General features: G+C 39.3%; 1 protein-coding gene across 1 annotated transcript; it reads right to left on the reverse strand.

The window, feature by feature from the left end:
• Nucleotides 1–3089: 3089 nt before the first annotated feature.
• On the reverse strand, nucleotides 3090–20072 carry pank4 (pantothenate kinase 4 (inactive)). The gene is made up of 19 exons (XM_042406834.1): nucleotides 19945–20072; nucleotides 19372–19454; nucleotides 18868–19076; nucleotides 18098–18281; nucleotides 16856–16948; nucleotides 16443–16596; nucleotides 14429–14610; nucleotides 14209–14290; nucleotides 12959–13059; nucleotides 10436–10591; nucleotides 9523–9635; nucleotides 8846–8933; nucleotides 8410–8561; nucleotides 6734–6789; nucleotides 6366–6415; nucleotides 6017–6121; nucleotides 5835–5935; nucleotides 5418–5486; nucleotides 3090–4815 (listed from the first exon to the last, which is right to left on the reverse strand). Exons 1-19 carry the CDS (start codon nucleotides 20066–20068, stop codon nucleotides 4566–4568), a joined length of 2352 nt encoding a protein of 783 aa, XP_042262768.1. The 5' UTR covers nucleotides 20069–20072; the 3' UTR covers nucleotides 3090–4565.

Consider the following 20072-nt stretch of genomic DNA (forward strand, 5'->3'; position numbering starts at 1 on the left):
TCATGCATTAAATTATATATTTTCTTGCTTAAGAAACCTCCAGTAACACCTTCACTAACTAGCAGTGAGTTTAATTTTTATATGGATATCCTCTGTGAATCCCTGTTACTGAATTTTTCATACATTGTTCATCCTCAATCTTACTAAGTCAGTTGACTGCAGAGTGCCAGCAAGACTCTACACTGTGAGCCTGTTGTGTGGAGGCAGATTTAATGCTGTATATTTGGAGAATGATTATGTATAAATCACTCGGGGGAATTGGTTGACATTTCAAATTTTATTTTGTTTTGTCTGTCCGCCTGAAAAATTGCTTGTTAGTATTATTGAAACCAATGAACAAGCTTTATTCTTATTTAGTTTGAATGCAAACAATGCTGACAAGCCACTTAGTGGAGTGTGAGTGTAATACGGTGGGACTGAGTCTGCTGAAGGAAGATAACAGACTGAAATTCAAAATGCCTTTAGAAATATGTATTAAGAGCTCAAACATCTTACTTTGTAAAGGGTCCAATTATGACACTAGTCTACGGGTTTATATGTATTTGATGCATTTTTACTTATGTGTCTATAGTCTGTTTACTGGATAAAACACCTCTAAGGACACTAGTTTTCACACTGATCCTAAATTAAAACATATTAACTAGTTGGGTTTTTTTTTTTTTTTTGCCTTCCATCTTAAATTGAGATTTCCACATATTGCTTCATGCTCTCAGTCTGTGTCGGGCGTCTTTGAGCAATATATCAGCAGTGCTGTAAAGTGCAAGTACCGGATGGTGTTTGAATGGGACCCCTGTAGCTTCTGCATGACTTCTGTTACACCGGAAAAGCTTTTTTAGAGATCATAATGGGAGTCAATGTCAGTAGCACACATACCAGGATCAAAACTTTGTTCCAAACTGTCAGGTATACAGAAATTGCTGGCAATCCAGGTTTTCTCCACTGGAAATGCTGACGGGTAGAGTTGGTTATAATAGATCAGTCATTCCCATTCAGGGGTGGTACTTGTGCCACAGGGTGTACTTTCGGAGTTGCGAAAGGGTACGTGGAAAGATTGTGGATCCGCTCGGCTCATTTGAAAAACTTTAAATTATTAAAAAAAGCAATAAATCCACATATTATCTGTGTTCGGGAGGAAAATAAACACACAGTAAGGATTACATCTTGATATGAGGCTGATCTTTATTGTCACAATAACCAATAAATTACCAGCTACGACCAGCTCAACTGCACACGACACTGAGCTGAGTCAGTTGTAGCACCTGAACATCACATGATGAGACTGAGACAGCAATAAAATAATGGATTAATGGTTATAATGTGCAGCTTTACATAAGAAATTAAGCCATTAAACATCAACAATTCCCTGTGTCTTTATCACTGTATAACTATGAACTTTAGCTTATAATGTTAACAAGTTTAAAATTGATTCAAATGAACACCTTTGATAGGTGGTTGAGTATTTGTTTATGACATTATTTGAATGTCCTGGTACAACAAGGCTCTCCCTAAATCACGGTATCACTTGAAAATAACATTTAACCAAAGATCTGTAAGAAGAAAAGTTATAACAAATTACTCAGGAGACACAAGACAAACTAACTGTTTGTTAGTTTGTTGTACGTTTCAGGTCACCAGACCAAATTGATGTTATTGTTCCTCAAACGCCACAAAAGCTACAGCTGCAGTGTGTTGAATTCAAAGCTCAAGAAAATACTTCTATTGAAATCTCTGTTTACTGTAACTACATTAATTAGTGTTATGCAAACAGTTGCAGTCAATACGGCCCTTTTTTTCTCAAGGCCTGTGTGTGTTATGAGCCTTGCCTATAAATGGAAAGTTACACAGTGGAAAAAGCAGCTGCAGAAACACTTCGATTGAAAATGTACTTGGTGCTTTCAAAAAATAAAATACTGTCCATGCCAACTGTTATATATAACTGTTTTATTCTATTATGTGAAATTTTTCAATGTCAGTTTACCTTCTGACAGAACAACTTTGACCTGAGAGCCTTGTTATTATATTTTGGATTACTTAAAATGACTTATTTTTAGAGCTGCAGCGATTACTCGATTAATCGATTAGTTGATCGATTAGTTGGCAACTATTTTGATAGTTTGATTCATTTTTTTAAGCAAGAATGCCAAATATTTGCCTGTTTCAGCCTCTCAAATGTGAGGATGTGATGCTTTTTTTGCCATACACAATGGTAAACTGATTATGTTTGGGCAGACCAAACAAGACATTTGAAGATGTCGCCTTGAAAATTATAACCGTTATCTATTTTAAAATAGTAAAGCAATTTAAATCACAACAGCAGAACAGCAGCTTCAGCTCTTATTTTAATAAAATATAATATTTCAGACTTTCTTTAATGGTTTCCTTTAATATTTTTATATATGTAGAATTTAAATAGAATTTCGTACATCTGTGCGGAGGGTGTGAATCTGCTGTGGCAGGAAGCTCCGGGTGGGAGTCAGACAGCCTCTCTTTATCTCCAGTGTGAACTAAATACTAAAATTCAGCTGCAGTTTTTGAACCAGCAGCAGCAGCAGCAGCACCTGAGAGTTCCGGTTCACCTGCAGAATATCAGACTCAGATGCAAAATGACTACAGATGATGCTGTCTGAGGGTCTCGCTCCCATGTAGGAGGAGGAGTTGGGGTCCACTTACATGTATGCCCAGCAGCCCATTGTCTCATAATCCATCTCAGAGTGCGCCTGCAGGAAAACATTGCTGTCGATACTTGATATTGTATTTTAAGAAAAAGCAAAACTGTAAGTAAAACACAACAGAGAAGACCTTAGATGTCACTGTCTTGCAGAACTGGTGTGTGTGTGTGTTTGGAGGGGGGGTAAAGGAGTGATGAGCGAGAGGAAAAGCAGGAGGACCCCCTGCCAGGCCTCCTCATACATTATCAGCTCACAGCTTCCCAGCAGGCATCACCCAGTACATACCAGGGTGTCAAGCTTCTCTACCGCCAGGGGCGGGATCAGTTTTTTAATATGGGGCAACTCTCAACTCTCAACCGCATGCAGTCAACCTCTCCCGACACATCAAGAAAGAGAAAGAAACATGCACATAAAGAGGAATAAAATAAAAGGTTTTTCACCATTTAATTAAAATTGATTGTCAGGAGAATAATACATAAAATTGTGCTTGGTGTGCTTAACTGAAATGATGCAAATGAAATGTATATACATACACACTTGTATATCACATATATGTACAAATGTCAAATACAATATTGCAATGTGAGTCCACATGTCAAGCAACTGTAACTTTGGGAAATGTTTTCACACCGATACAAATCTGATCCTGCCTTGAATTCAGATATTTAGGGATGAAGTCACCAATACAGTCAGCCACTTCACAATCACACAGTGTTTTGATGTTTGTTACAACTAGGTGCTGCAGTATTATTGCCTTCAAACGATTGCATTTTTTTTGTAATTTGTAATCAGGGATGGATCACAGCTCAAACTTACACATGCCAGTTAAATTACAGTGAATCCATGGACTCATGCCACGGCCAGCTCGATGACAAAAAGTTCCATGTGATGCTTTGATCAGAAACCGTTATAAGAGACTGAATATTTGAACCTGAATATGCAGTGTTAATTTTGACACCAAGCACCTTGGGAAAGATTTGAGAAATTATAAAAAAAACCTACTTCACAGTAGAATACTGCCACCTTGTGGAGGAAACACGCCCCAATTTCTTCACTCTAATGATAAAGTGATGATTCTCTCTCTCTGGTCAGACATTTTCCCTGATGCCACTTTAACAGCTACACAAAGTGACAACGATTCATTTCTTAATCTCAATTCATCTACTGGCAGTAATGAAAAACAGGAAATGGATTCTTCCTAGTTAACAGTGAGAGATTGCAGAGGAGAAAAAAAGCAGATATTTGTATAGTGTTTGTAGCTTTCAACAGGAATTAAAAGCAATCTAGTTGAATTCAGAGCGAATGATGCTTTTATCACATCAGCCTCAAGGCACATTAAATACACTTTTTCTGTGAAAAGTGTTACCGCTGAAAGCTGTAATTACCCTTATGTCTGTCTCTCTCTAACACACACAAACACCAGCCAAAGAATCTCATTTTCCCCGTTTGGGTACATGGTTGTTGTGCGTCGTTGGCAGCATGTCAATGACTTTTAAAATAAAAACTTTTCATTTTTCTACAAGCTGAAGATCTCATCTGTCATAACAGCGTGTTTACCGAACACAGACAGTGATGACTTCCCTTCACATGAAAACATACTCCAGGTGCTGCATGAAATCAACAGTAATGACGGCAGCGAACTAAGTGATTGTACAGGATATCGAACGGAGACCTGCATAAAAGCGATGCAAATCATCTTTTTGAAACCAGCACGAAAATCAATAATGTTTTAAAATAAATCTGTTAATGATCACCTTTAAATCCCGCCTAAATTTTTACAATCAGCTTTTACAGTCAGTCATTCACTCGGTGGCAGTGTACGATCTCCATCCTTACATTCGGAGCTCCGGCTTGATTTCGACGTTCTGTCCCGCTCGAACGTGACGTTTGCTGCGCTCATGAGGGTGTCGGCGCTGCAGAGTCCTGGCTGGGTTTTCCGGTCGGTACCTCGTACTTGAAGACCACGCTGAACAGCTTCCCTCCCAGCCGGTCTGCCAGCCACGAGTTCTTGATGACGGCCATCTTGAGACTCTCGCAGCTGAGCATGGCGTAGTAGTTGGTGTGGATGGCTCGGCCCATGCCCTCGATGATCACCAGGTCGGTTTGCCGCTCCCGCACCACCGAGGCCAACACTTTGTCCAGACGGCTGGGGAGACGGAGAATTTGTTTGAATTTATTATATATCATATATAAACTTCTTGAGAGGTACCATCTTGTTTTCAAGATGTCCCAGTATCAAACACTTTAGATCACGTTAACATTTTATCTGATGTACTGTATTATAGTAGGTAACCATAATACAGTACATCTAATGGTTTCTACAGCAGGTCCAGCCTGTACTCTGCTATAGCTGCAACTAATGATTATTTTCATTGATTAATCTGTTGATTATTTTCTCGATGAATCTATAAGTTGTCTATAAAATGTCAGAAAATGGTGAAAAATGTTGATCATTGTTTCTCAAAGAGGACTGAAGAAACCAGAAAATATTCACATTTGAGAAACTGGAAGGAGAAATATGCTATTATTACAAAAATCTGTAAATTTGTACCATGATATACAGTATTTCTATATATGTATATAATAGCAGAACCAGATGCCTGTGTAAAGAATAAAAAGGTGGTGGTAAAGAGCTGAACCGTGTTATATGTGTCATATTACCACAGTATTGTGATAATATGGTTATCTTGGCCGGCCTAACAGCCAACGCATTAAAAATGTCAGATGTAAAAATGCCAAATAACCAACCTCAGATCCAAGCAGGGAGAACTGGAACCGCTCTGGATCAACATCAATCTGTCCTCCCTCAGTCCAGCCCTGCGCATCAAAGAGATCAAAGTTCACAGCTGGTGTTGCTCAATTATCTAAAAATCTTTTTGGGTATGATATTGCAAGATCAGACACTGAGAATTACTTTGATAGAAAAATTCTTGTTTCCACAGCTTTCAGCCAAATCTCATGGCCTACCTAGATGTTACTCATACGTTTTACTATGTAAAAGGAAGCAGTGTCAGTTGGCTCTTTATTGTTATCTGTGTAAATAACAGATCAATAGCTGCAGTGTATATATTTTGCATTTTTTTAAACTTGGAACAATTTTTCTGTCTGTCTTGTTCGGTAAAAAGATTGTATTCATTGTTTTCAAAAACCTTCATCAATACTCACTGAATCACTGAATCCATGGCAGCGATTCTTTCGGTCAGTATTTGCAGTTCACCGTTTGTTACGTCATTTAAAGCTGGGCCTGAGTTGCTGGCCAACACAACCTAAAGGCGGACGGATAGAAGAGTTGTGGTAAGATTTTATCAAATAAAGTGCCTTTTAATTATGTTGTTGGGGTCTCTTACCTCTGTTCCTCGAGAGAGAAGCTCTCTGACAAAAGGCATCACTCCTAGAATGATGTCTACTCCGCTATTATCTACGAAAAACAAGGCACACTTATGAGGAGGACCCTGCAAGAGAAAACCAGGATGGATTGTATTCAAGCACTAATCATCAGGAGCACACAACACAGAAACACTATCACAAGTATGTGAAATATTACTAATGAGCGCTGTTATCTGTTTCCACTTGGTGCTAAGTCAAAACACGGTAGTGCCTGGTACTGACAGTGTAGCGCCTCTGATAAAACCTCTAACCTCCCACCAAAAATGCTAAAATTGGTTTTGAAATAAAAAAGCAGAGAAAGAGCCTGACCTTTTGTCTCTCGAGCCACTGGTCAAATGAATCAACAAGCCATGGCCGCTCTGATGGGAAAAAGAAAAACACAAAAACCAAGAGTTATTCTAAATATCCCTCAATTTCACAATTTTTCTGTAACTAATTTTGCTTAAAAAAGTAATTAAGAAATGTGAAAAGAATGAAGAAGGTGTGATAGTGATAGCTATTAATATGTGATTGGCTGAGCTCTGGATGTGGTCTGGTGTGGTCTCAATCACAATGTGTTCTGTGTGCATTTACATCTTGCATTAGCGTGTGTTTTTTAGTGTAAATGGAGAGAGTTTGTCAAATGGCTTGATTGCAGAAATTAGAAGGTAAACTGGTGTAAAAATAAGCTCTGATACCTTCCAACTGTCGTTTAGCTTCCTCAAACCCAAACTCAGGATCAGATTCCAGGACACTGCATGACATCAAGACAAAATATGCAACAGTGCAATTATAAGGCAGATATCTGAGTCACAGTTTGCAAAACAGAGAAACCACACGTTCCAAACCTTGAGATAAAATGAAAGAGTTTAGCAGCCACTGCAGCCTGGCCAGCAAACAAAAAAAGGCTGCTGTCTGTCCTCAAAGCATCACTAATAATATGTTCTCAGGCTGAGCAATATGATCAACAATATGAATTCAATCAATTCTTTTTTAAACAGTGAAAAACTCTGTTGACAGATATAACCAAGAAAAGTTGGCTATAGCTGTCAAAAAGGGAGGATTACTGTAATTCCCTGTGATCACTCAAAGCTTCAAAAGGCAACACATATTTAAACTAGAAATAACACCTTGCAGTTGTATGCCTCCACCAAACAGCCGAGTTGCAGTTTACTTCCATGTCTATCCAGAATCATAATATTTGTAGTGAAGACTTTGAAGGGATTTAATAAAAAGGTATTAAGTGTATTTTTTGCGGAATTGGGAGGTATCACTATATTGACATGCATGACTCCAGTGAGAAATGTGCTGTCTACACTTAGACTATTTTTACAGAGGAGTACAGAGGAATGATAAAGAGCTTCATCACATGGTGCAAAGATAATCACCTAAAGCTCAATATCAGTAAAACCAATGAGGTCGTGGTGGGCTACCAGAGGAACAGGAGGACCCCTGTCCTGGTGGTCATCCAGGAAGAGGAAATGAAGAGGGTGGATTCATACAAATACCTTGGGAAAGCAAAATGCAGCGAAGCTACAAATTCTAAAACTTGGATGTTTCACGCACATCTTCAACCCGGCAGCACAGAAGATCTATACAATCACCACAGTTTCAAGGTGGGAACCGAGATTAGCGTCACCAATTCAGTATCAGACCAAATGTGAAATATGGTCACAATCTCCCCTTCTGTTCCTGAGTTATGGCATTGAGTTATGTCCAGAAAAGTGTTTATGCAGAACATTATGATGTCACAGTGAAGGTGACCTTTGACCTTTTGGATATAAAATGTCATCACTTTATCATTTTATCCTATTAGACATATATGTGAAACTTTGTCATAATTATCTTATGAATTCTCGAGTTATGGCCAATAACGTCTTTTGTGAGGTCACAGTGACCTTGACCTTTGACCACCAAATTCTAATCAGTTCATCTTTGAGTCCAAGTGGATGTTTGTGCCAAATTTGAAGAAATTCCCTCAAGGCGTTCCTGAGATATCACGTTCACAAGAATGGGATGGATGGACAGATGTACAACCTGAAAACACGATGCCTCCGGCCACGGCTGTCGCTGGCATGGAGGCATAAAAATCTATGGTAAGTGCTTAAGTAATTATTTAACTGATTTATATGAAATTTATTTTCTATCCATGCTGCCAACTGTTTACAGGCTGGCTAACTCTGGGTAGCTTAACTTATCAAAGCAATGTAACACAAAGGCACTTCACCAAAGCAGGAAAAAAACTGCCTGTTTGCCTATTCAAATCTGTATATTCATGGACTACCCTCCTCTGCCACAACCCATAATCAGCCAGAACAGAGCAACCCATCAACCTTGCAGCTCAGAGGCTTTAAAAGCTGTTAACTCCACTCACTCTGAAACGGCTTTGGCTCCCCAGTCGAAGACATTACCAGCCAGGACGCCCCTGACCAGGGCAAACTGTCTCTCCTCCCAGCTCAGCTCCTCCAGGGACTTCACTGCCTTCTGATAGTATTTGAGAGCGATGTCATTCTCCCTCTGTTTAATCTGCAACACAACAGAGATATGATACAGTTTCCAGTTCAAATGGAATAAAAAATTGTTTATCTAGCTGCATTCATAAATAAAAAAAAATAGGTAACAAGTTACTCATGTAGAGACTAAATTGTATAGTGGGTGGAAAGAAATCACCTGTGTAACACCATGAGACTGTATGAAAACATAAATGGTATAAAATTCATAAAACCGATCAGAGAGGGCCAAACCAGCTGTGTAGCACACAAAAAGAACACAAACAGAAAACAAAATAGGTTGATAGATTTCACTCAGACCTTAGAGTAGGGATCAGGAAAGTTGAACTCGTTTAAACAGTGTTCCCTCGTGTCTAACAGACTTCTGACAGTGAGGGATCCATAAGCACTAGGTGAGAAGAGAAGCACTCTACATTAGCCAGAGAGAAAAACACACACACACACACACACACACACACACACACACACACACACACACACACGCGCGCGCGCACACACACACAACGGGGCTGGGGCGGTTGATGCTTTCATGTTTTTGCTCTGTGTTGGAAGAGACTGTATCGTAGCCTGACATAACTGTATCAAAACTATGCCAAACTGAACATTTCAAGACTCATAATTATTGAAATGTGTGACAGTTTTCCTGGTTTTTAAAAATCTGGCATTTAGGGTTTTTTTTTTTTTTTTGCAAAAATATCTCACATCATGTCCATCATCATTCTGATATCAGCACAGTTCATTCTGCTCAGTCATTAACACAACCAATACAGCTGATACACACTTACGCAATGCACCCCATTCCTAAAAACTGAAACAGTCATGAGAATTAACATCAAGATTTCCCTTTTTCATTAACAACACATGTAGGCAGTTAGAGTAGGCATGAAGATGTGAAACTAATGCAGACGATGAAGAAGAGAGTTGAGTTTTAGTCCACTAAAAGGCAGATGAGTGCGAAAGCAGAGACAGTTACTTACAAAGGTTGGTGACGGAGGGTCTGAAGCTTGTGTCTGTATTTCTGACGGAACTTCTCCGCTCGCTCGGCTGCCTCCGGCATGTCAGGCTGACTCGCTACGGCTCTCTTAACCACCTGCTCAAGGAAACAAGAACAGTAATCAGCCATGTTCATAACCTTTGTGGCTCACCAGCACTGAGTTTCCAAAAATCAAACCAATGCATCTCACATGTAAAGCGGACCAGGTAGGCCAAATGTATTGCGGATTTCTGGGCCTATTTTGGCACTTTTATCCAAGCGCTTTCATTCATACGTACACTATATTTGATTTTCATTAGCTTAACACACTTATGTTAACTGTTGGCAACATTGCAGAAAAAATAGACTGTAGTCCACAACACAAAATACTACATTTAAATTCTGAATACTACTGATTGAGGTTTCTTTTCACACAGGCAGGATGGCCTGTCCCCCTCTGCAAATCTCCAAACAGTACCAAGAATGCTTAAAATGTTCAATAAAGAATTCAAAACCAATGCATAAGTGTGCAATTATTCATTTAACATACTATATGATGCACCAATCATATGAATAAATTACTACTATAATTTACCATATGAGGTATCAGAGCACCTGGTCACCACTACATATTGTGATTTGTTCCAGTGCAAATGCAATGAGGCTTGATTGCAAAACTTCTAAAACAGCATAAAAAAAACATCTACAACCATAAACCAAACCATAAAATTTCAACAATCACATAGACAAAAATCTAGTAGTAGAGGAGGCAGAGGTAAACAGTTTTACAACACACAAAGACAAAATTTTGCAGTGCAGATTTTGATTTAAACTTATGAACTGGAGAAAAAGCTTTTTTTGTAATTTTACTCAGTTTTAACAAAGTTTTCCATCTAAAACATAATCTGGTGTCTTACCCCGTCCAGGGCCTCCTCGAAGCAATACAGCCAGTATTCACGGGCCAGAGCGTCCTCTGTCAGGTCCACGGTGTCGGGAATGTAAGAGGAAGGGTCCTGCAGCAGGGGCAGGTTCACCAGCTGCCTCTCCAGACGGTCCATCTCCAGCATGTCAAACTAGATGCAACAAAGAGAGAGAAGATACATACTGTCTGTCTTGTCCATAAACTCGCTTCTTCCAGCTTGCAGAGTCCACTCCATATTATTTCTATTTACTAAACCACTTCTGTCTTAGCAATAACGTGAGAGGCTTTACTCTTGTTAGTATTTTTTCTTTAGATAACAAGAAAGCTGAGAGGGAGACACAGCAAGGAAGAAACAAGATTAATCCTAAAAGCCAGTGGGAGCAAGTGGATTCATTAATTAGGGGCACGATCAATAGTGCATTAGAGGAAGTCATTTGTTTTAAAAGAACAAATTGCATCTATAGAGGTTTCTTGAGCGGTATGTCAACAAGAATGACCTAATATCTATTTTAAGTCACCGAATTTATATAAATATGGACGTCATGACAGCTCCCCAAAAGTGACGCCAAAACATCTCGATCGCCCCCTGGTGGCTGGCTGCAGTATAGCTCATAAGTCCCGCTGCCTCCATGTTAACAGATGGGACATGAGCCATACTAAAAAAATCAAAGTTCATGTCAAATAAATTTTTCCCATAGATGGTTTCTGTCACTTTAGGTAGTTCTTATCACGCTGATGTTTTTCCAAGTGCTCATTTTTCTGATAAGTTTGTTTTTAATTAGTTGTTTGAATATATAAAAAGGGGGTGTGACGTCATTATTGATAGTTGTGACAGCCGATGTGAAACCTCAGTCAGGTGGCAGGACGGCTGAGAGGGTGTGTCCCAAAGGTCGCCATCCCGCCTGACTCTACTGCACAGACTATGGCTCCAAATGACAACACACCAGCAAGATGGCAGCTCCCACAGAGGAGATATTTTAGCTTCACTTTTGCGTAGCAATTGATGCGTCGTCCATATTTATATACAGTCAGTGTTTTGAGTCCTGTGTCACACTTTGCCATTGGGCACTACTGAAAACTAGTTTCTCAAAGCAGGGGGAGCAGGGACTTTCGGTGGTAAGATGGATCCCAGGACAACTAATGCTGTAGGTTAACAGCTCTGGATGTTGTACAGAGGCCCGCATGCTCAAACTGTCACACAAAAGAATCAAAAAGCAAAGTTCACACTATTATTGGCTGTCATGAGCATCAAATCCTGTCATCTTCCATCATCATATCATGTGAAATTATTCCAGACAAAACAATAGCACAATCTCTTGCAAAATGAAAGCTGTGCTGAAAATCCTGCTCTCAAAAAAAGCTGGAGAAAATTCCACAGCAGGTTGCCCTTACGCAAGTGAACACACATGTGAATGCCTCTCATAACTAAATGCTCAGTTGAGTGTTTAGAACTACAGAACAAGGCATCATGAGCAGGAGCGTCATGTCATCAAACCAGCGCACACAAGTAAAGCAGGTTTAGGTACTTACGGGAAACTGAAGGAGAGGTTAGACAGAAGAATGTGTGGAAGGGAAATGAAAAGACAGAGATTAATGAATGTCTTTGTATGATGTTTATGGATTCAGAAAGGACAGTGGTGATTGACATTTCCGTAAAAGAGATCAAAAATAAACTAGAAATACTGCCTCGCGGTTGTATGCCTCCACCGACCAGTCAAGTTGTAGTTTACATCCACGTCTGTCCAGACTCACAATATTTGTGGTGAAGACTTTGAAGGAATTTAATAAAAAGGTATTAAGTTTAACCTTTGACCACCAAACTTTAAGCAGTTCATCCTTGAGTCCAAGTGGACATTGGCGCCAGATGTAATGAAATTCCCTCCAGGCGTTCCTGAGATATCGCATATATGAAAATGGGACAGACGTGAGGTCACAGAGACCTTGACCTTTGACCACCAAAATCTAATCAGTTCATCCTTGAGTCCAAGTGAACGTTTGGGCCAAATTTGAAGAAATTCCCTCAAGGTTTTCCTGAGATATCGCATTCATGAGAGAATGAGATGAACTTAAGGTGCTATGACTTTGACCACCAAAATCTTTTGTGTATTAATTCTTGAGTCATGGCCAAAAACAGGTTTTGTGAGGTCACAGTGACCTTGACCTTTGACCACCGAAAATCTAATCAGTTCATCTTCGAGTCCAAGTGGACGTTTGTGCCAAATTTGAAGAAATTCCCTCAAGGCGTTACTGAGATATTGCGTTCACAAGAGTGGAACGGATGGACGGATGGACAGATGGAAGGATAACTGGACAAACAGACAACCCAGAAACATAATGCCTCTGGCCATGGCTGTCACCAGCACGGAGGCATAAAAATATCAAATAAAGCTCAAAAGTAAAAGTCTGAGATATTTGAAAGTGGGAGGAGAAGAAACCAGCGAACAGTTAACAGAGGGAAAATAGGTCATGAGGTTTGAAGTTGCGCCTTCTGATCACTCTTTGATTCCTGTAGACTCACCGTTCCACTACGTGCACGTTGCATGGGATTCATATCTGGAGAAACGCTCATCAGGCCCGAGCTTCCTGCATAATTCTCACCCCAGCTGTACTGGTTTGGATCTAGAGGAGGCAGAGATGCAATTATTACTGCATTATTTATGGTATAACATACTATAGCCCATTTGATATAGTTTATTTCAAAGGAGTTTGGTGATGAGTTAGCCAGCAGGTTTTGATATTTTATTGGCATACCCACTGGTAAACTAACATTTTGTCATAATTTTTATCTTTACTGGTCCTTCTGCTCCATTTAAGGTCTACTGCCAACAGTATTTCTTCCATATTCTGCCATGGCAGTTAGTTTATCATGTTTATGTCAAAAAAAAGGGCTGGATGAAGGTGAATATAGATCATAAGTTATCAAATACTTCCTCAGCCAATTACATCACTGTTCTCATAGCTGTGTTTATACTGGACTGATGCTATTTCAGCAATAATTCTAATGTATCTCACCTCGTAAATTGCCACATAGTTTAGTAAATAGTCTTACACAACAGCATTTGCACTGCAATTTGTTTCAAGAATAAAACGAGATGCTACTTTTGCTAAAAAAGAAAGTTGGAAAAGAGGCTGCGATGAGCCCCTTTAATCCGACGTCTCCCTCATAAAAAAGCAGAATATTGAGTTACAACCGACCAGTCTAATGTGTGTAGAAGTGTGTAAGGTTATTCTGTAGCAGCCTGGCGTCATTTTCAGGTGGTGTCATTTTTTGAGATTTTTGGTTGCAGAGTGTTTAATTGAAATAAATTATTTATATTTCAAGCATTAATCTGTTGTTGCAGCAAGTATTTAGTTTGATCTTGTTGATAAAATCGCAGCAGAGCAGCAGCAGCTTGACATTGCACAAGAAACAGACATGATTCTGAGACGTCTGTTTTCAGGTCAAAGTCTAGGACCAAATTTCAACCAAAACACAATTGTCTTGGTGCTGCTTCATTTGAATGAACCTCCCACCTGTCTGCACCTCTCCTCCCACCTGTGCAATGTGTGCTCTGCTCACCAAAATACCACACAGATGCGCAAAACAAGTTTCAAGGTCAGGAAAATAGCAAACAGTTAGAGCACTGCTTGCAGTGGTCATTGCACCTCCAGGAAAGGAAAAGAAAGGAAAGGATAGGGCCCTACAAGTTTACATTCACCCATAATGTATGAGGGAGGATTTGCATGATGTGTGAAAACTGCATAAGGTATGTGTAGGTCTTTTCTTACTGTCCTCCTCTGCTCCTTTAAGAAATGCTCCAATGGCCCCAAGATAGCCTTCATGTCTCAGGAACAAGGCCTGAACTTCACCCTACAACAACAAAAGAAAAGGAGTTATTAACATCAGTTGGTTCAGTTGGTAATAAGACGTTCAGGACTAAACTGAGCTATAAGTATATCTGTCAGAATGAGAAAACAAAAAAAAAGAATAAAAATCTCTAAGCATTGCCTTGGTGAAGAAGTTGATGCTGTAGGTGATTGTGTGCATGGTGACAGGGTGTCCTCTGATGAAGAATCCACCAAAGTACACTCTGGACAGGTTGTGTAGCTTGGCATACAGACAGGCCAGCTGCCCGATGTCGTTGCTGATCATATGGAGTAAGCTCTTGGCCATGTCCTCTTTAGAGAATTCTACAATAAAGAACAGACTTTTAGAAACATGCAGGCGAAACATCGATATCACAAAACTGTAAAACAGGTTCACTGATATCTGATTATTTACGTATTGCCATTAATGTATTATTAGGAATCTAGAGCAACTGCGTTCACTGGTGGTGACACTTTTTGTGTTCAAATGAGAAAGCCTCTGACTATCTTCAACATTCTGTTCAAGACAGTACACAATAAAACACAGTATGTACAGTATGTGTAATTTTCCCACAAAATGAAAAAAAATTACATGAATATCCTAAATGTATGAAACTTTTTAGTATTCCTGATTATACAAAATATTACTATATGCATTGGAGTAGTAGTTTAACATCAGATATCAATATCAAAATCATTGTCCATATTTTCAAACTGAAACTGCATAAACCATTCAAGACAGCAGCTGATGGAAAGTAACAGCCAACAAAGTTGTGAAATTATGTGAAACAGTGTCATCTCTGCAGTTTTTTAACAGTTACAGTGCAGCACAAAGCTGCATTAGACCTGGATGAAAGATAATCAGTCAACTTCAACACAGGTTTTGTACTAAAAAACAGGCAGACTTAGCTCCTGTCTCCTTAAGGCCCCCTTCATGTTGAGCCCACTCTGTTCTGATTGGCCAGCTTTTTGGAGGACAGTGATATCAGAGTCATGTTAAGTTATTGCTGATTCAAACCCAATATTTCCTGCTTTTGCCGCTTCATATTAAAAGCTTTTAAATTTCTAAATAACAGGACTACTATGGAATACCTAGACTTTTATTGTGAAGAATTTACAGGAAATAAAAACTTGACCCTCACCGAATTAGCGGACACCGATTTTTCGCACTAAAAATCGGTCGACACGACAACATATGGAGATATTCGGAGGTCTTTGTTTAGCGATCAGTTAGAAATTATACAGGAAGGAATAATACAGGCAGAAACAGCCACAGTGATGATGATGTTTGATGAAGAGCTGCAGACTGCCAACATACCTCCAACAGGTAAACAACTTATTTTACTTTGCCGTAAGGGAATGGAAAAACACTCACAGCATGCCAGCTCGGCTCAAGTCATGACTCAGGGTGACTACCCCCAAAACAATAGAAAAATGCCATAAATTTAGCGGAGTGGAAAAGTGAACTCGCATGCTGTGCGTGGAGCAGATGACCATATAAAGAAATTTGTCACGAGTTGAAGTCGGCTCAAACTGAAAGTAGAAAAAAACGTTGGAAACCGAGCATTCAGAGCAGTCTGAAGCCAGTGCTTTTTTTACTTCTACATACATTTACCTCATTATTTGACACTTTGGCCACATTTAATATGAACATCTGATATTGTAACATTATAAATATGACTAAAAATAAGGAAAATCGTAATAGGTCCCCTTGAAAGCATTACTCTACCCTTTGGGTGTCAAGTTTGTAGCCTGTACTTTGCCATATAGAGGACTATTCTGAGCAGAAAAGTGGAGTATACTGCAGGAGTGGTTTGAATTCCTATTGACATTCTGATACCGTTTTGTGAAACTGGGTCACTACTGAAGTAATTTTTACCCCACTATGGATCTAAGCTGACTACAACTGCTACCCTTCTAAAAAAAAAAAAATAAAAAAAATCAAAGGAGTTACAAACTTTTTACAGCCAATTTTCAGGTTCAACATGGATGGGGTACTGCTTTAATGTATTTTTGGTCCAATCATTTGAATGAACTGCAGGTACGAGATACAAAATATAAAGTGTGTCATTACAGTCTTCTGTTTCACTAACCTGGACATATACATATATAACGCCACAGGGCAGCCACTTAAAACCATTGTGCCCATGCGTCACCTTTGTTAGCAGTAGCAGACTTCCCAAAACTGCTTGCAATTAAATCTCCAGTCAAGCCCAAGGACCCGTAAGATCCTCCGTAGATATCTTTAACAAGCATATCAACACTTGTGTGCTGCCCTTTAGAAGCCAACTGTAGCAACTCGTCAAATCTCTACAGGAGAGAAAAGGGCAAAGTTCATGTGGCTTAAGGGAAAGAAATATTGCACTTCACTATGATTGTTTTTTCTAATAGCTACATGAAAAGAGGAAAATGAGTTGTCTGATAAGTAGAAGTCAAGAAAGTAGCAAAAAATAATAGCAACAGAAGTTAAAAATATATATATATAATACTGAGACGTTAATCTTTAATGGTTGACTTCAAAGTAAAAACTAATAAATTCAGTAAAAGTAGGCCAAGTTATGCAAGATACCTTGGTTTTGGTGAGCAAGGCTCCAAGGCCCCAGAACGTCCCTCCACCTATTGAGCTTCCTCCTATACGCTCAAATTTATCCTCTGATTCAACCTGTTGAAGACAGAGAAGATGAGATGGCTTTTAGTGTGAATCAAATATAGTAGGAACAGAAGACCCTTGTTTATACAAATGGAAATTATCTGGAGAAAGACACATGTGCACAATAAACACAGGATGCATTTTCACGAACCCTTTCATTGCATATATGCTATATAGTAGATAAAAGACATAACGCGTAGTCATACCTAGACCATTTTATTTAAAGCATATGAGCCTTAAATGAAAACTTTGGCGATTCTGACCTCTAGAAGCGCTATGGAGCAGTTGTTTCATGAGTGTGTCCCCATTTTGTTTTGCGCATACATGCACGGGGGCACACAAGCACACGCGATAAACAGTCCTATCGATGATTTTACACTATTCTAATGATCAACAGATGTCTGTACTGCACCAAGAAATGCAGCAATACACCAACAAAGGCAGGGAATAAGAGGACTGCAGGCTAGTAAACATGAATGTAAACCTTGAAGGATTTTAAATAATTTTTAAAAAATCAGCTTTGAAAATGTTTGTTTACCTCAAAGATACAAACGATGCATTTTGGGTGAGTAACACTGAATGTAAGCATAACTTTTGTTTGTTTGCAAGAAAACTCCACAGGTCACCTTTAACCCACTAGCTAAAGAGCAAGGACAAACGCTGTCTGCAGAGCCAAACTGATCCAGGATTTTTGAGGCAAATAACATGTGTGTTAAGCAGTAAAAAAAAATATTTGCCAAAGTTCTACAATGAGGGTCATCCAAGAGTTGCAACAAAGACATTCAAGAGGAAAGGTATTTGACAGTTAGCCTAAAAAATGAACATATTCTTAAGAGTTTTCACATGAATGTTTGTTATATGCTATTCTGCCAGATGTAAACAATAAAATGTGCTGAACATACTTGGTAATAATGGCATTCCTTCTGTAATATCTCCTGCATTCAATATTGGCCAGTGTAGGACATAAGCTCTAGCAAACTGTCACTTTGAATTATAGAACTACTGCTGCTACTACTGCTATAAAATCTTTTAATAATAAAAGAAACATACCTGTACTCTTCAAAGCTTAATCATGACAGAAATATGGTTTAGCTTAGCTTATTTAACAGGGATACCCAATTCCATAAAACACAGACAAAACCTTGATTCGTCGTTTTTTACCTTGACTATGGACACTCCAGAGCCGATGTTTACAAGCAGGTAAGGAAAGATGTCTGGATTAGTCGTCTGAAAGCGGAACTCTGAGTCAGCGTGTTTGGCATACACGAAAGCCTCGTGGGGTATGTTCCTCAGCACAAAGTTACAGCCCTTGATGAGGCAGGTCATCTCATCCTCTTTGTCCACTCTGCCACAATGCAACACAATAAGGGGCCGTTAGCTTAAGTCATTCTCAGCCAAAAGTGAAGTAAAGCCAAAGCAGAAGACTTACCATTTTGTCATCTGGCTGGTCAATCTCTAACTATTATGTGCCACCTACTTAAGTTTATTAAAAGAGAAACATTTAATATATGATTCTCAAGGCCGATGCCGTGTGGATGCAGACAAAAGCAAGTCAAACATCACGTGAATGCTCTGTTGCTTTCATATGATGTTTGCCAACAAAGTGGCTGACAAAGTTAGTCAGTAAACAGAAGATATTTTCCAGAACACTCTCCATTATTTCCTTCCACAGCCTATTGAGCTCTCTCCTAAACAATCAAATTTGTCCCTTAATTCAACCCATTTGACAGGAAGACAACAGGATATTGCCTTCTTTGTGAATCAGTTACAGTAAGGGCAAAGGACCATTGTTTACTCTTAACTTAGCCATCTGGAATATGCTAGATATTTGCCTCCCTTTCAATCTTTTTTTTGTTCAGGTAGTATTTACAGTACAACACTATGCATCATTACAACAAAAGCCAAGACTTTTTTTGGCTGCATTTACTCACTTGAGTCCCAGTTTCCTCTCAATGAGTTCTTTGAATTTGTGTGCTCCTCCACCTGTGGCTTTGATAACTTTGGTATCCGTGTTGACCAGGTGGTCTTTGATGAAGTCCAAGCATGTTTCAATGTATGCATTTTCAAACTTGATAAAGTGCAGGCGTGCAGTGACCTCTTCCTGCACAGATATTTCATACAGCTTGTCACTAGCAGCCTCCTGGGAAACAGATAAAATGGACACACACAGGACAAAGATCTGTGAGTGGGTGAAGACTTGGTTACATCCAGCTGATGCATTCCCTCTGCCAGGGCCAGTGTATTCCCATCATAATCTAGCAATTTAGCATATGTTCGGGTAGATAGTGGTGTTTAAATAAGAAAATGGAAGCAACCTGGAGATAGAGGCTTTGCCCTGTCCATGCAGTATAATGAAGAGTTTTGTAAAAAGCAGGACAACTTGGAGAGATACTCGCAGGAAGCCAGCATTTTTAACTGATGCAGAAAATTATTACCTTTGCAGAGTGGTCGAAAGATCGCACTTTGGCCACTTTGTGTTGTACAGTTGAGTAGTAGGCGAGTTTTGTGAGAGATCCACCTGAGGAAAGCAAAACAGCAGTGATTAATGTCTGAGGGGAAATCATCAGACAGCAGAAGCAGGCTGTTATTAAATATATGACAGTCGTTACTCACTTACAATAAAAATCCAGATATAAATCTAACCGTTAGTGAACTTTGACACAGTAGCGTCAGCTAAACACAGGCTAACTAGCAGCTAACGTTAATGTAACGTTACTTGTTCAAAGTTGAGCGGTTTGTTTTGGCACACGTCCGCTTTATGACATGCAGATAATCATGAAAGCTCGCCAGACTTCTCTCTCTAAGGGTAAACTGACTTACTATCGTACAAATAAAAGACAGATACCAATCTATGCGGCTACCGTTAGCTTTGTCTTGTTTACATTCACTTATAGTCATGTGTTGTCATAGTATCAGCTGCGGCAGTGCTAGTCTATAAACACACAGATTAGCTACGGTCGAGCAAAAGTGACAGACGAATTAAAGAAAACTTTTATATTTCCAGGTACCTATGTCTATTGCGAACCGCTTTGCGTTCTCCAAATTGCGGAATATTTCGTCGGGCGGAAGAGTAATGCTTTTATCCATGGTATGACTACTTGAGCTACTGTCAACTCGACCACATTCCGCCATGGTC

This window comes from Thunnus maccoyii, chromosome 3, assembly GCF_910596095.1.
Source record: "Thunnus maccoyii chromosome 3, fThuMac1.1, whole genome shotgun sequence".
Lineage (NCBI taxonomy): Eukaryota > Metazoa > Chordata > Actinopteri > Scombriformes > Scombridae > Thunnus > Thunnus maccoyii.